The sequence below is a fragment of the Panonychus citri genome, unplaced genomic scaffold, assembly GCF_014898815.1.
Source record: "Panonychus citri isolate SS breed McGregor unplaced genomic scaffold, ASM1489881v1 Contig00028, whole genome shotgun sequence".
Taxonomy (NCBI): domain Eukaryota; kingdom Metazoa; phylum Arthropoda; class Arachnida; order Trombidiformes; family Tetranychidae; genus Panonychus; species Panonychus citri.
The window spans coordinates 1,675,113-1,689,117 of NW_026515433.1; the positions used below are offsets into that span (position 1 = coordinate 1,675,113).

The 14,005-nt window shown below is 31.8% G+C and overlaps 5 protein-coding genes across 8 annotated transcripts; 3 read left to right on the forward strand and 2 right to left on the reverse strand.

Moving 5' to 3' along the window:
* Positions 1–1,509: 1,509 nt before the first annotated feature.
* LOC128397257 (elongation of very long chain fatty acids protein 7-like) lies at positions 1,510–3,068 on the reverse strand. The gene has a single exon (XM_053357966.1). It carries the CDS (start codon positions 2,871–2,873, stop codon positions 1,947–1,949), a length of 927 nt encoding a protein of 308 aa, XP_053213941.1. The 5' UTR covers positions 2,874–3,068; the 3' UTR covers positions 1,510–1,946.
* A 254-nt stretch (positions 3,069–3,322) lies between these two features.
* On the forward strand, positions 3,323–7,464 carry LOC128397237 (ubiquitin carboxyl-terminal hydrolase 15-like). Its single transcript, XM_053357945.1, has 2 exons — positions 3,323–4,996; positions 5,267–7,464. Exons 1-2 carry the CDS (start codon positions 4,339–4,341, stop codon positions 7,315–7,317), a joined length of 2,709 nt encoding a protein of 902 aa, XP_053213920.1. The 5' UTR covers positions 3,323–4,338; the 3' UTR covers positions 7,318–7,464.
* Positions 7,465–8,240: 776 nt separating this feature from the next.
* Positions 8,241–9,539, forward strand: LOC128397259 (RNA-binding protein 42-like). Its single transcript, XM_053357969.1, has one exon. The coding sequence runs from the start codon at positions 8,354–8,356 to the stop codon at positions 9,254–9,256; it is 903 nt and encodes a 300-aa protein (XP_053213944.1). The 5' UTR covers positions 8,241–8,353; the 3' UTR covers positions 9,257–9,539.
* A 69-nt stretch (positions 9,540–9,608) lies between these two features.
* LOC128397264 (protein RER1-like) lies at positions 9,609–12,267 on the forward strand. 2 transcript variants are annotated; one of them, XM_053357975.1, is made up of 7 exons: positions 9,609–9,815; positions 10,028–10,132; positions 10,369–10,471; positions 10,674–10,752; positions 10,832–10,967; positions 11,072–11,200; positions 11,489–12,267. In XM_053357975.1, the coding sequence occupies exons 1-6, from the start codon at positions 9,750–9,752 to the stop codon at positions 11,162–11,164; spliced, it is 582 nt and encodes a 193-aa protein (XP_053213950.1). In that variant the 5' UTR covers positions 9,609–9,749; the 3' UTR covers positions 11,165–11,200; positions 11,489–12,267. The 2 variants fall into 2 exon arrangements, with proteins under 2 accessions (XP_053213950.1, XP_053213949.1); XM_053357974.1 differs by having other exon boundaries at positions 11,072–11,160.
* LOC128397255 (very-long-chain 3-oxoacyl-CoA reductase-A-like) lies at positions 12,199–13,679 on the reverse strand. Of its 3 annotated transcripts, none has more exons than XM_053357964.1 (2): positions 13,496–13,679; positions 12,199–13,359 (listed from the first exon to the last, which is right to left on the reverse strand). In XM_053357964.1, exon 2 carries the CDS (start codon positions 13,345–13,347, stop codon positions 12,397–12,399), a length of 951 nt encoding a protein of 316 aa, XP_053213939.1. In that variant the 5' UTR covers positions 13,348–13,359; positions 13,496–13,679; the 3' UTR covers positions 12,199–12,396. The 3 variants fall into 3 exon arrangements, with proteins under 3 accessions (XP_053213939.1, XP_053213940.1, XP_053213938.1); XM_053357965.1 differs by having other exon boundaries at positions 12,199–13,423; XM_053357963.1 differs by having other exon boundaries at positions 12,199–13,356; positions 13,496–13,678.
* Positions 13,680–14,005: the final 326 nt, after the last annotated feature.

Here is a 14,005-nt window from a genome sequence, read left to right on the forward strand (position 1 = left end):
CATAATCTGAATAATATTTTAATTCAATTAAAACGATTCTTAATCATAACCGGATATTCAGGAAGATTAATATTAATTTAATCGTCCGGTTTTAATTTTGTTTGTTTTTTTTTAATCTCACTAATTGTTGATTAGCAAAGTTTTTCAATGAATGAACTTGATTTTGCTTTTAAATTGTGATTCAACTAATCACTAATCATCTAATTAAACCATCAAAATACTTATGATTGATTATCAATGGTAATGATGATCACAAACCAACAACAATTGAGCTTAATCACTTTCATCAATTAAATCAAATGTAAATGAAAAAGACAATCAATAACCACTAGCATTGATATTTGATCAACAATTTAAAGTTAATTATTACCGATGATCATGTTAATTGTAACCTGAGATTAAATTGTGATTATTCAATTTTCTTCCTGTTCAATTACAATCAAATTAAATCTTGATCAATAATCCAGCAAACAAACAAACAAAATGAAACAAGAAAAATTGATTGTTTGTTATTAAATTTAAAATCTAATTTAATAACAAGAAAAATAAACTAATTACTATTTAAATGAAATAATCATTTAAATTGTTACTCTTGTGAAATGAGTTAAATTTAATAATGAAAAGGGTTAAGCAAAATTAACATACGATTGTTTGTAATTAAGTTAATCGTAGTGTCTGAATCGTGATCAAATTGAATTGGTTACAATCAAGAAACAATTAGTGATAGAATTGAGTGAAAAAAAAATCAGCTAATCAATATGATGATATCAATTGCGATAGTTAATTGTTGTTGTTGTTATAAGTTGTTAACCTTTCAACGATGACATTTAATTGCAATCAACAAAAAAAAAGGTTATCAACTAACCAAGAATTAAGAAAAGTTGATTTAACCTTAAGCTAAATTAACTTGTGATTAAAAAAACCCTAATTCCTGATTAACTGTGATCAGAACTAAATTGTTAATGAAAAGTGAAAGTGTGATTAGCAATATAATTTATCAGATGGGAAAGTATGATAACTGAATCAAGTTAATTGGAACAATTAAGAAAAAAGAAGTAAAAAATTAATAGTTTAGTTGAAGAAGGAGAAGAAAAAATTAATAATCAACCGATTATAATTTAAATTGTTGGACAGAATTCATCAATTATATGAACAATCAAACGAATGTATATTTAAATTAACTCGATAATTTGTTAAACAATCTAATTGTTTGCGAGCTAATCATGGTAATTAAGAGAAGGAGGTAGTTGATTAGAGATGAACCAAAGTTAATTAAATGTTACTCGTTATTGAAAAAGGTCCAACCTCGAAACTTGACCTACTCCCGAAAAGGTAAATTGTTTGTATGTCTTATCCACTTCCGTAGTTACCGATAAACATTCAATTCAGTTAATCATCAAGTTAATCATCATCATTATCAATATCATCATCACCTCTTTCAGTTATATGTGTACAATCAAATCATATTGATGACATTAAATCAACAATCAAGTAAGAGCGAGAGAGAGATTTGTTTGTAATTAAGAGACAAAATATATACTTTTTTTAATTATCATCTTTCTGTGTGTTTAAATTGTTATTAATTGTTGTTTTTGTTAATTTCACAAGTATTTATTATCAGTTAATTGTGAAAACGGAAAAACTATTATCAACGAATTGATAAGTAACTGTTGTTGTTGTTGTTGTGATTTTTGAGATGATGAAGATAATAGTGACCAGGGTCAATAAGAGTTAATTGTAATCGATAATAAATTCACCAATTAATAGTAATTGTAGTGGGTTTTTGGGTAGAGTGGGAAGAGTGAGAAGAGTGGGAATAGTGGGTGAGATTGGGGAGGAAGGTGAAATTTTGGAAGAGAAAAAAATTGTTGACAATCAACTGGGAGCAAAAAAAATAGATTTTGGTAAAAAAATAGATTCATTAGGTTAGAGAAAAACATAATTAACTAATTGACTTTCTTGAAATTCCCATTGGAATCATTCAGTTGTTGTTGTTGTTGTTGTTGTTGATTATTACATGAAGATGGTGATGCTGATGGAATTGATGATTTAGATGATAATCTTAATGATGATGTTGATGATGAAAGGGATGCGGTGAATCGATTGTAAGTTTTACGATAAAAATCACTGAATAGGAACCAGAATAAAATACCATGTGATCCAATCCAGAGACCGAAAATTTTGGGAAATGAACAATCGGGTTGTAAGAACAATTGGAATGAGTGAACTCCTATGGCCACGAATTGGATCAGTTGAAAAATGGTGAGATACTTTTTCCACCATAGGTAAGGTTTCATGGAAGGTCCGATCGCGGCTAAACCGTAATAAGTGTACATGATTACGTGGACAATTGAATTGATGAAACCGAAAAAGGTTGCATGCCCTCCGGGGACAAATTTGGCTCCCCACCAAACGGAGAAAGGTAAAAGTCCATGGTGGATAACATGAAGGTTAGAAATTTGATCGTTCTTTTTACGAACAACAAAGAAAAGGGTATCGGTAAATTCAACGAATTTCAATAAGAAATAAAAATAACAATTATAAACAATTCGCACGGCAATTGGATTAGATGAATAATCAACTGGATCACAGGTTAACGAAGTTCCTGGTTGAATCCAATGGTAAACAATCTCGGTGTAAACAACGAACGATGAACATGCGACCATCGTAAAATTATATATTATCATTGCCGTTCGAACCTCGAATGGCTTCCGGTGGGTCATTAAATTTGGTCCAATTTTTTTCACGAATAAAACATATGCAAGACAAATCGCTGCCACTGGAAATGGACTTGACATTAACGGTAAATTAGCGACTCGAGGGTCACCTTTTGATAGGAAATTATCAAACTCTTTCACTAAATAATTTAACATGTTCGTTTAATTTTGGTTAATGGTTTCTGGTGGTGTTCCAACAATTTGAATTGTAGTTGATTAATAAATGAATTGAGGGAGACAAGAAGGTGGAGATGATAAGTTAATGGGTGTTGGCTAAATCATCATCATTCTCAGGTTTAAATTAATTGGCGGGTATTTGTTAATCCAGTTAAATCACTTCACTACAGTAACAATTTAAATCTTTCTCTCAGTAGTGACATCTTAATTGTGGATAATCAGTTTAATTGTTGTTGTTGTTTGAGTTTTTTCTTCTTCTTCTATTGCTGTATCTTTGTCTTTTTAACTTTATCTTTACTTTTTTTCTGTTGATTTGTTAACATGATTAAACATTTTTCTTAATTGTATTGGTTAATTTGGTTCATTCTGTTGATTAAATTGTTCTCATCTTTTTTATTACATTTTATTGTAGTGATTTATCTTTGTTTCCCCTGTTTTGGCTTTCACCAGGAAATTGATTCTTTGTTAATTATGATACATGGAAATGGTTATAAATTAATTATCCTCGCTTCTTAGTTAATTAGGTTAACTTTTTATTCAAGTTAATTAGCAGCTTATTAATTTTTTCCCCTTAGGGATGAATCAGTTTCTAATTTCGCCATTTTCATCCCTTTATTTGTATTCTCTGGTTTAATTGTGGTTTAATAGTTAATTCCAATGATTAACAAGAAATTCGCTAATTGTAATGATAAGAAAAAAAAGAGAAATAAGATTTTCGTTTGTTCGAAAACCACCAGATGGCAGCGCATTCGAATTCTAATCGAACGCCATCTTTGTTTTTCTCATAAAATCCAAGATCCAAATTCTTGTATCCATTCAATAGATTTGATATTTTCTATCCTGATCCTTTGTCTTCAATCTCTTTCTTTCTCTTTCTTTTCTTAACATTTATCATCTTCTTATCTTCTCTTTCTTTTTTTTCAATCTTCTCTGTCTGGAATATTGTCTCCTTTCTGTCTAATTTTTTCACCGTCTCTTTCTTTTCTTCTGTTTTTTCGCCCGGTTCTCGTGGATTTTCATCATCATCATCATCATCCTTTCTCTCTCTCTTTTTCTCTCTTTTTCTTTTTCTTTCTCTTTCGTTGAGATTTTATATTGAATGTGATGATCATGTTTCATTTCCTCTCATCTTCTTTCGGCCTAAATTCTCTCTCAGTTGTAACACGTCTTTTACATCATCATCTTTCGTCTTTATTCTTTTTTAATGTTATTGATATAAAAAAAATTTTATTCTAATTTGGTTTAGTTTTCTAAGCAAACAAAGCGACACAATAATAAGGAATTAAATTTGTATTTAATATTTACATATACGGAGAGAAGATCAACCAAAAAAGGAAAAATAATTCTATTCTACGGTTTAGTTCTTTGTATTATATTCGTTGTGTCTTTGGGTTACCTTCACTTCACCGGTTCTACCAACACAACACCAGAATATCTTGACAAGATGACCAAAGATATTGAGATGAAGGATGATTCGGATACCAAAGCTGTTGAATATGAGAATAATGTTGCTGCGGTTGACAAATTGGTTAACCAGGAATTAGTAGAAGGTGATTTCTGGTATGTTTTGGATAACAAATGGTTCCAAACGTATAAACAATTTTTACAATCCTGTATTGCTGTTAATAATCCAGGTCCAATTGATAATAGTGACCTTTTCACCGAAACCAATTATTATAAGAAAATTAAAGAGAAATTGGTTGAAGCTGAAGATTTCGTTTTTGTACCCGAACAACTTTGGAAAGGTCTTGTTAAAGAATTTGGTTTAACTAATGAGAAACATATCATCAAACGTAAAGTGATTTCTCGTCCAACTGCTCGATCACAATACAAGTTCCTTGAACTTTATCCCATTGAATTAAAATTATGCCTCCATGGAACTAAACATGAGAACATCAAAGAAAAATATAGTCAAATAACAACTTTAAAAGAATTGGAAAACGAAATGAAGTTTCTATTTAAAGTTGATGAAAAAGCAGAAACTCAACTATGGGCGTGTGGTAGCGTGTTGAATGCTTACGATCCTGAATCGGAATCCAAGAAGAATGATGATAAAGCTCTAATAGACGCCGGTCTCGAACATGGGTCAATTGTCACTTTAGGTAAGATAATTTTCGCCGAAAACAATCAATTTCTCTCAAATCCATCACTTGTTGAATGAGTAAATTTCCTCTTGAAGGATATTTTTATCATGTCATTTTCATTTGCTCAATTTAAAAGTTGAATGAAATCACTTTGAAATCTCATTCAACTCAATCTCTTTTCTATTTTTCTCTTCTCTTCTTTTTTCGAGTTAATTTTTAACATTCTTCTAATTTTACTATTATTATCTCATTTGTTGTTTTCTTCTTCTTTTCTCTTTCTCTCTTCAGAGGTTCAAAATGCTGATGGCACATGGCCAAGTAGTCGACCTCGTTTTGGTGCCATCGCCACTCGATCTTCAAAAACAACCCCAGGTCTTTGTGGATTAATGAATCTTGGTAATACTTGTTTCATGAATAGTGCCCTTCAATGTTTATCCAATACCCCGATATTAACTGAATACTTTATCGCTGATAAATATTGGGATGAATTAAATGTTGATAATCCTCTTGGAATGGGCGGTGAGATTGCAAAAACTTTCGGTGATCTAATTAAAGCAATGTGGTCCGGTCAGCATACATTTCTATCTCCTCGTGAATTTAAACAAGCAGTGGGCAAATTTTCACCACAATTCAGTGGATTCCAGCAACAGGATTGCCAAGAATTGATGGCCTTTCTCCTTGATGGTTTACATGAAGATCTAAATCGTGTTAAAAAGAAACCATATATTGAAATTAAACAAGAGATCGATAAAAGGCCTGATTCCATTGTGGCCGCTGAATCATGGTCTAATTATCTGAAAAGAAATGATAGTATAATTGTTGACATTTTTCACGGTCTTCTTAAATCAACCTTAGTTTGTCCAGAATGTGATCTTGTCAGCGTAACATTTGATCCCTATTGTTACCTGTCTCTACCGTTACCTGTTAAAAGAGAGAGACCTGTTGATGTGATGTTTGTGCCTGCAAGACCAATAACAGTTGGACCAGAGAAAAAAATTAAACGGGTTCTTAAAATATGTAAACTAATGGTACCCAAAGCTGGTATTGTTTTAGACATTTGTAACGCTGTTTCTAAAACAATTAACGAAAGTAAAGAAGTTAATGGGCTAACAGTGAATCCGTCTAATTTAATTGTCACCGAAGTAAATAATTGTCGTCTATCCAGAATTTATAATCAAGATGATTCTTTCACCTCAAACACTGATGAGTTTGTTATTTTTGAAAAGCTTGACGATTATACAGCTTTACCTGTTTATCTAAGATGGGATAAAGGTGACGAATCAGCATCTCTTTTTGGTAAACCCTTCTTCGTAAATATTAAAGAGTGTACTTATGAAGCATTGTACAGTGCAGTGAAAAATTATGTGGAAACATTGATGGAAGAACCAACAACAACAACAACAACTAATACACCAAAAGAAACTACTCAAACTTCAACTGATGGTGACGATGAAATGATTGCTGCTGCCAATTCAGATGAAAATGAGGCTATAACTAGTACTCAATTAAATCATAAATCAACATCACCTACATCAACAGCAACCACGGCATCTTTATCATCATCTTCAAGCCCATCAATAGTAACCAATACCTCACCTTCAACTTTACCACCAACAACAAGTAATAGTGATGAAAACGATCAACCCATGGAAGTTAAAGAGGAAAATGAAATAAATGGTGATGATAAATCATTTACTTTAAAGTTAATCAATAGTTTTGGAACTATGCCTATAGGAGAAATAGAGAAAGATAAACCATTGGAATTGGGAATTAAAACTTACGTTGCTGCTGATTTTTCCAAACGATTTAAGATTCGTTCATTTGATAATGAAGAGATCACATTACGTGTGAATATACAAAAAAATGCAAATTCAGCCTCTAAATCACATGATCTAAGTGAATGCATTGAACAGTTTACAACCGTTGAAAGACTTGGCGAACATGATCTATGGTATTGTCCAAGATGTAAAAAGCGGCAACAAGCATCAAAAAAATTCGATATCTGGTCTTTACCGAAAGTAGCAATTTTCCATCTAAAGAGATTCTCTTATTCTAAATATTGGAGGGATAAATTGGATACATTTGTCAACTTTCCCAAATACGATTTAGATTTGGGACAATATCTCATCAATAATCCTAACAAAGAGAAAATCTTGTATAATCTGGTGGCGGTTGCCAATCATTATGGTGGCCTAGGGGGCGGACATTACACCGCTTACGGTAAAAACAAGGAAAACTCAACTTGGTATCATTTTGATGATTCTAATGTAACACCGGCTACTGAAGAAAGTGTTATATCGAAAGCTGCTTATGTGCTGCTGTATCTTCGTCAAGATTGATGGCAAAACTGGAAAGCAAAGAAAAAACAATAATGAAACTCAATTATAATAGAAATTCAATTGTACTCGATTTGTTTGCTCTTTCTTAATATATTTTCGAGAAGCAGAACAATTAATTGATTTTTCTCTTTTCGAAAGTTAAATCAACTTTTGGATGTTACAATGATCTCAATGATTTCGAACTTTTATCTTGATATTCTATTAATATCTTCGTTATTTGCTGAGCATTTTCCTTTAATTCTTAATTTAGTTAGAACCATTTTCGGATCAACTTGTTTCTCACTTTTGGATTATTTCCAAAAATCGAGCTTCTTATTACATCATAAATACTTTTTTCTTTTTCCTTCCTTTTCCTGTCTGATTTTCTATTCAAAAAGGATAATGATGATATGAATGATTCTTTTTCTGGAAACAATTTAATTCTATTATCAACTAATTGTTGTGTAGGAGTTTAATTGTTGTCTCTTTTACATGTAATCAGTTACAACGATAATATTGATTTAGGCTTGATTCCAATCTAAACGTTTACTTTTAACTCAATCGTCTGATCATTTTCAATCAAGATATTCATTAATTACACAAATATAATCTTGTATCAAGTTTATTAATTAACTTGGGGGAAAAATTAACTAATAAATTGATTGTCATCTAATATTTTATTTAATTTCAACTTGGATTCAATTACAATATTAAGTTGAGTGATTACAATTGAAATCGCTTACGAAATCAATCAATTGACTGTCTAAAACACAAGTTGATTAATTTAAATTACTATTAGAATTAGTTCAACACTGAAATGATTAGTTGGTTAAGAAAATTGGATAATTAATTGTGAGTTTAATTTTCTTGTCGGTGAATTTGATCAGTTTGAATTTGGCGCTTTACTTTTTTTTGGATTTTCAGTTTTTTGAATTGATTTTTTTTTTCTTTTCATTTAAATTGTCACCTGAGAATTGTTTTGATTTTACTTGTGGTGATTTTATTGGTTTCTTTTCGTGATTAATTGTCTTTTTTTTATTAGATTGTAAGTAAAGCAATGGCCTATCATGAGTATAACCACGATGCGGTTAAAAAACGTCGTTTGGAAGCTGAAATGGATAAATTTGAAAAGGAAATTTCAAAACCTGGTCTAGTTGTTGGTCAGCCGACTGTTGGTTATCCTACTGTTTTACCCGCGGCTAATTCATTGTATCAATTTATTCCTCATCAAATTCAACGACAAGTACCATCCATGAACAGGGTTGGTCCTCCTCCAATGCATGCTGGTGGTTTGGGTGTCCCAACAAATGGCTCAGTTATAACTGGATTGACACCGGGAGTACCTTTATCTGTGGGTCATAATAAGATGACCAATATTAAAGGATTCCAAGCGATTAATACTATGGCTATTGGTTCACCGATTCCAGGACCTTCAACGGGTAATCCAAGTTACACTGTTACACCAATGGGACTACCTCCGGGTGTTTCTCTGGCTTCTTTAGCTTCAAATTCATCTACTCCGGGTACATCAGGAACACCCACGAAAAAAGGCTCCAAAAATGTTGACAAAAGTTCCAGTAAAGTAAAGAAATGTCTTAGAGCTGCGGGTGGACAAATTTGGGAAGATAATACACTCACTGAATGGGATCCAGATGATTTTCGTCTTTTTGTTGGTGACCTGGGGAACGATGTTACCGATGAAGTTTTAACTCGAGGTTTCAGCAAATACACTTCATTTGTAAAAGCGAAAGTGATACGAGATAAACGTACAAACAAATCTAAAGGCTATGGTTTCGTTAGTTTCAAAGATCCAACCGATTATATCAAAGCAATGAGAGAAATGGATGGTAAATATCTCGGCAGTCGACCAATTAAATTGCGAAAATCAACTTGGAAAGAACGAAGTTTAGATATTGTCAAAAAGAAGAACAAAGAAAAGGCCAAATTTCTATCAACTTAATCATATTGCACGCAAAAAGATTCCCCAAATCAATAATCAACAAACCCCAACAGGAAAACAACAACAACAACAACCAAATCCATTTGTAAATTAATCACAAACAATTAACTGTCAAGAAAAACAATTTTTGTAAATGAAAAAAAAACTGTAATATCTTTTACCAATCATATTACACATTAACCTGATCCGTCAATTAATTATAACAATTAATTGACTGATCACCCATTAAATGGTCAAACTATCACAAATGGTGATAATTAATTGTAGAGAATTGAAATTTAAATTGTTCCAAAGATAATCATCTCTCCAATCGATAGTATCGATGTTTCAATGAAGTATTAAGGGAGTGTGAGCTTTGGATTTTGCTTACGATAGACTAATGTGTTTACCCGGTTCCAAGTTGATTGTGTTTACTTTTTTGTTTATTCTTTTTGATTGTTAATTAATTTTCTTTATTCTAATTAGCATTTAAAGGTCACCTGGTCACTAAGTAATGGAAGAAGAACCTCTGAGAGGACAACGTCCATTAATACTTCGCCTTTTCACAGCATTCGGACAGGTAAAGTCTCTAAATAGCTTTTTTTTTATTTCTCCATTTATGTCTAGTGATGTGTTTTTATTTCGTTTAGAGTTTTTATTTCATTTCATTTTCCTTTAATTTTTTTTTTCTATTCTTTTTATACTGGTTGATTATATGTAGATTATTGGGTTGATGATTGATTTTCTAATTCTAATCCTTTTGTATTTTGTTTCTCTTTCATCTGTCAACAGAGATACCAAAGTCTACTTGATGCCTGGACTCCTCATACTACTGGTAGATGGATATTTTCAGCTATATTATTAATTGTCTATATGGCGAGAGTCATCATTGGAGAGGTAATTTTAATTGTTCTAAGTGAATTAGTTTACCACAATTTGGGTACAAGTGTGTCCATGTTTATGTGCGTGTGTTTGTGTGTTTCAATATCAAAGGGATGATTAAGTGTTAATCCATTGGATATGATTAACACTATGGTGTTAGATTTGCATCAAGTGAACATTTAATTGTTGTTCATTCTTTCATCATCTTAATTTTGATATTCTTTTTTTTTTGTTCTTTTCTTTTTCTCTAGGGCTGGTATATTGTAACATATGCTCTCGGAATCTATTATCTTAATCTTCTAATTGCCTTTTTGACGCCCAAAGTTGATCCAGCTCAAGGAGATGATGATTTAGGTAAATTGACTAACCTTTAATATGTAATTTCCATTGTTTTAAATTGACATAAAACTGTCAATGGGAACAAAAAATGTTCCATCATCAGCAACAGTTGAATTAACCTTTTATGGTATCAATTGATTGTTTTCCATTACCTTTATTTTCACAAATCATTTTATTTGATATTTTAATGATTTTCTTTTAATTTTCATTGATTCAGATGACGAGATGAGCCTTCCCACTACCAGAGATGAAGAGTTTAGACCTTTCATCAGACGTTTGCCTGAATTTAAGTTCTGGTAAATATCAATAAACCTCAAAAGTCAATACATCCAATCGATATTTAAACAATTGTCTCATTCTAATTTGATTCCACAGGCATTCAGCTACCAAAGCTACACTGATCGCTATGTTTTGTACATTTTTCGAAGCTTTCAATATTCCTGTATTTTGGCCTATTCTATTGGTATACTTTTGTACACTTTTCGGTATCACCATGAAACGACAAATTAAAGTAAGTCACACACACACACACACAACCATACAGCTATTGATACGTATCCAATTAAGATGCTCATCTAATTGATTGTTATTCTGTTTTTTTTCCTACTCTTTTAGCATATGTATAAATATAAATATCTACCATGGACTCGAGGAAAGACAAGATACCAAGGGAAACAAGATACTGGGAAAGTTATTCAGACCAAGTGAGGAACTAAACAGAACAGATAAACAAAAGAAAACCTCGTTAGTCAATTTACACACATTTACATGATTACGATTCGGTTACCCACCATTAAAACACAATTAACTTATCACAATCAATCTCACTCTAAATTGTTCAATTTGTTTAATTGTAGTTCTACTTTGATTAGTGCCTGTTCAATTCGCGAAATCTATTACCTTTCCAATCTCACTGATTATTGTCCATTATTATCATTACCCCTTTTTTGATTAATTTTCCCGATTTGTTTTTTTGTTATTAATCCAATCATCTAATTATTTGTCCTTTTCTTCAATCAATTATTATTACAGCAATGCAATTACATCTACGGGGATTGCAAGTGGATTAGTGGATCAAGTTTGATTTCCATAATTAACTTTGATGATTCTGGTCCAAGGACCTGTTTTCTTTTTTTATTATTTAACAAAACAATCAATTTATTGGAAAGAAAAATTTTGTATCTTAATTGGTTAAAGATTAACTTAATTACCGCACTACAGAAAATGATTTAATGAGGAAAACATTCAAAGCGGAAAGAAAAAAAAAGTTGGTAATACAAATCGAAAGAAAAACTAATTGTCAATCAAAGAATCCGAGAGAGAGCAGCTAATTAAACAATCTAAAAGATATTAGCTGGTAATTTGGAGAATCTAATTTAATTGTAACATTTTCCATGTGCAATTTTAATCAAAGTTTCTAATGATTAACAACAAACTGTCCAAGAAGGAAAAATTGATTCAATTTTCTTTCCTCTTGTTATCATCAGAATAAGTGTATTCTCATAGTTAATTTGATTCCTCTAAATTGATTCAACGAAAAGATAATTGTTCTCATGGTAATTCAATTACGAACAAAGAGAAATGAGCTGAACAATTAATCGATCATCAATTTTAAAATTTCCAATTCAAAAGTTCAACAATTCCCATCTTACAATCTGTTTTAATTATGTTCTTTTCTTTCAACTAATCTCATTTATATTGTCACTTATATTATTATATTTAAATGATTATCAATTTTGCAATTTAAAAAAAAGAAACGTCAACAATTTAATATTGACCAAATCAGGGAAATAAATGATTTATCAAAGATACGAACATGTGAACAAATAATTAAACCCAGTGAATTATTTCAATTAGTTAATTGTAGCAACAAAAGAAAGAAACATTGATTGGAATCTCCAAATTAGTGAGTAGATTAATTTTCCCTCTTAATTGTTAAGTTAATCATCTTTCTTGTTGTACTTTTTGTATGCTCGCTTTCGAGTAGCTTCAAGTGTGTTCATTGAAATTTTGGACATGAAATCTTCACTGGGAGCGATACAATTAGCGAAATCGGTGATACAACCGTACAATTTGTGAGCCCAAAAACCATAAGTTCGAGTTTCAAGTCCGACGGTTGATAAGGACGATCGTACAAAAGCCTTGGGTGTCGGTGTGGTGATCGAAGGTCTCATTCGACTCATGGTGGTGGCAACGAAAGCGGGGAGAACACTTTGAATTGTGATTCCTTTGTTTAAGTATTCAAGTTGTAAGGATCGAGACAAATAATCGACATAGACTTTGGTAGCTGAATAAACGGCCAACAATGGAGTGGGCAGTGAACCGGCATAAGAAGAGATATTGATGATGATTCCTCTTCGAGCGGCCTCCATTTTGGGAAGAATCAAATGGGTCATCTTGGTGACCGAGATTATGTTGATATTAATCAGATTGTCGATAGTTGAAGATTCCAATTTGGTAAAGAAATCGGGATAAGAGTAAGAGATACCGACATTGTTCACCAGGACATCGATTGTACCATACAAAGAATTGATCTTCTCCTCGATTTTCGTGTAATCCGTTGAGCTGAAGTCAAAGGCAAGAGTCTCAACCTTACGAGCCTTAGGGCAATCGTTTTTAATGGAATCAGCAACAGTCTCCAACTTGGATTGAGTTCTTGAGATCAACAGTAAATTATATCCTTTGTTAGCTAATTGTTTACCATATTCAAGACCAATTCCATCGGTTGAACCTGTCACAACGGCCCAACTATCAGGTCCAGGTCGCCATTTAACACCTAAGCCAAAGGTTGGAGCCAATAGATTAGTATAAACAAGACGAATCACTTTGAATAGAAACCAAACTAGAAATGAATACCAAACAGTCCGACCCAAACAATCATAACAAGCCATTTTCAATACCTTCTTAGTCCGGATTGAGGCCAAAGGAATAGATGAAAAAATATAGAAAAGGTAAGAATCAAATCAACTGAAATCAAGAAATTTAAACACAAAAAGAAACCCAAACCAATTCAACCAAAGCATAGAAATTACAACTCACCTTTTCAAGATAATTTCAAGGTAAATATTAAGATTACGTTGCTGAGATAATCTTCCTCTCGAGTCAGTGAATTAACTGACAACTTATTAATTAGATTAAAAAAATTAATTAACACAAAAGAAATAAAAAAACAGAAAGACTTGTAACCGGGTAAACACTTTAATCCATCGTAAGCAAAATCTAATCCACTCTTCAGATTAATCTGACATCGATACTATCGATTGGAAGGAAATATTTTCAATTAAGAAAAAATAAAATTCGATGAATTAAAATGATCACATTGATTCACTATTAATTTAGTTGTTCGAAGTTCAGGTCAAGCCAAAAGTCCAATTCGTCGGTAAGCATTGACTGCGTTTCTCTTAACGATCAGAGTCCAAGTCGTTATGGTTCAAATTCACCTAATACGGTAAATGGATTAGTTTTAATTTCGTTGAGAAATTTTATATTAGAACTGAATTTATTTCGAATCGATATTTTTGAGTGATTGATTGACTAATTGATTTCACC

What these genes read in the sequence shown, in the direction of transcription:
- LOC128397257 (XM_053357966.1), bottom strand. Translation starts at nt 2,873, where the DNA reads ATGTTAAATTATTTAGTGAAAGAGTTTGATAATTTCCTATCAAAAGGT.
- LOC128397264 (XM_053357974.1), top strand. Translation starts at nt 9,750, where the DNA reads ATGGAAGAAGAACCTCTGAGAGGACAACGTCCATTAATACTTCGCCTT. An exon ending in TTTTCACAGCATTCGGACAG is followed by an intron (nt 9,816 to 10,027) that starts GTAAAGTCTCTA and finishes ATCTGTCAACAG; the next exon opens with AGATACCAAAGTCTACTTGA. An exon ending in CGAGAGTCATCATTGGAGAG is followed by an intron (nt 10,133 to 10,368) that starts GTAATTTTAATT and finishes CTTTTTCTCTAG; the next exon opens with GGCTGGTATATTGTAACATA.
- LOC128397255 (XM_053357964.1), bottom strand. Translation starts at nt 13,347, where the DNA reads ATGGCTTGTTATGATTGTTTGGGTCGGACTGTTTGGTATTCATTTCTA.
- LOC128397259 (XM_053357969.1), top strand. Translation starts at nt 8,354, where the DNA reads ATGGCCTATCATGAGTATAACCACGATGCGGTTAAAAAACGTCGTTTG.
- LOC128397237 (XM_053357945.1), top strand. Translation starts at nt 4,339, where the DNA reads ATGACCAAAGATATTGAGATGAAGGATGATTCGGATACCAAAGCTGTT. An exon ending in TGGGTCAATTGTCACTTTAG is followed by an intron (nt 4,997 to 5,266) that starts GTAAGATAATTT and finishes TTCTCTCTTCAG; the next exon opens with AGGTTCAAAATGCTGATGGC.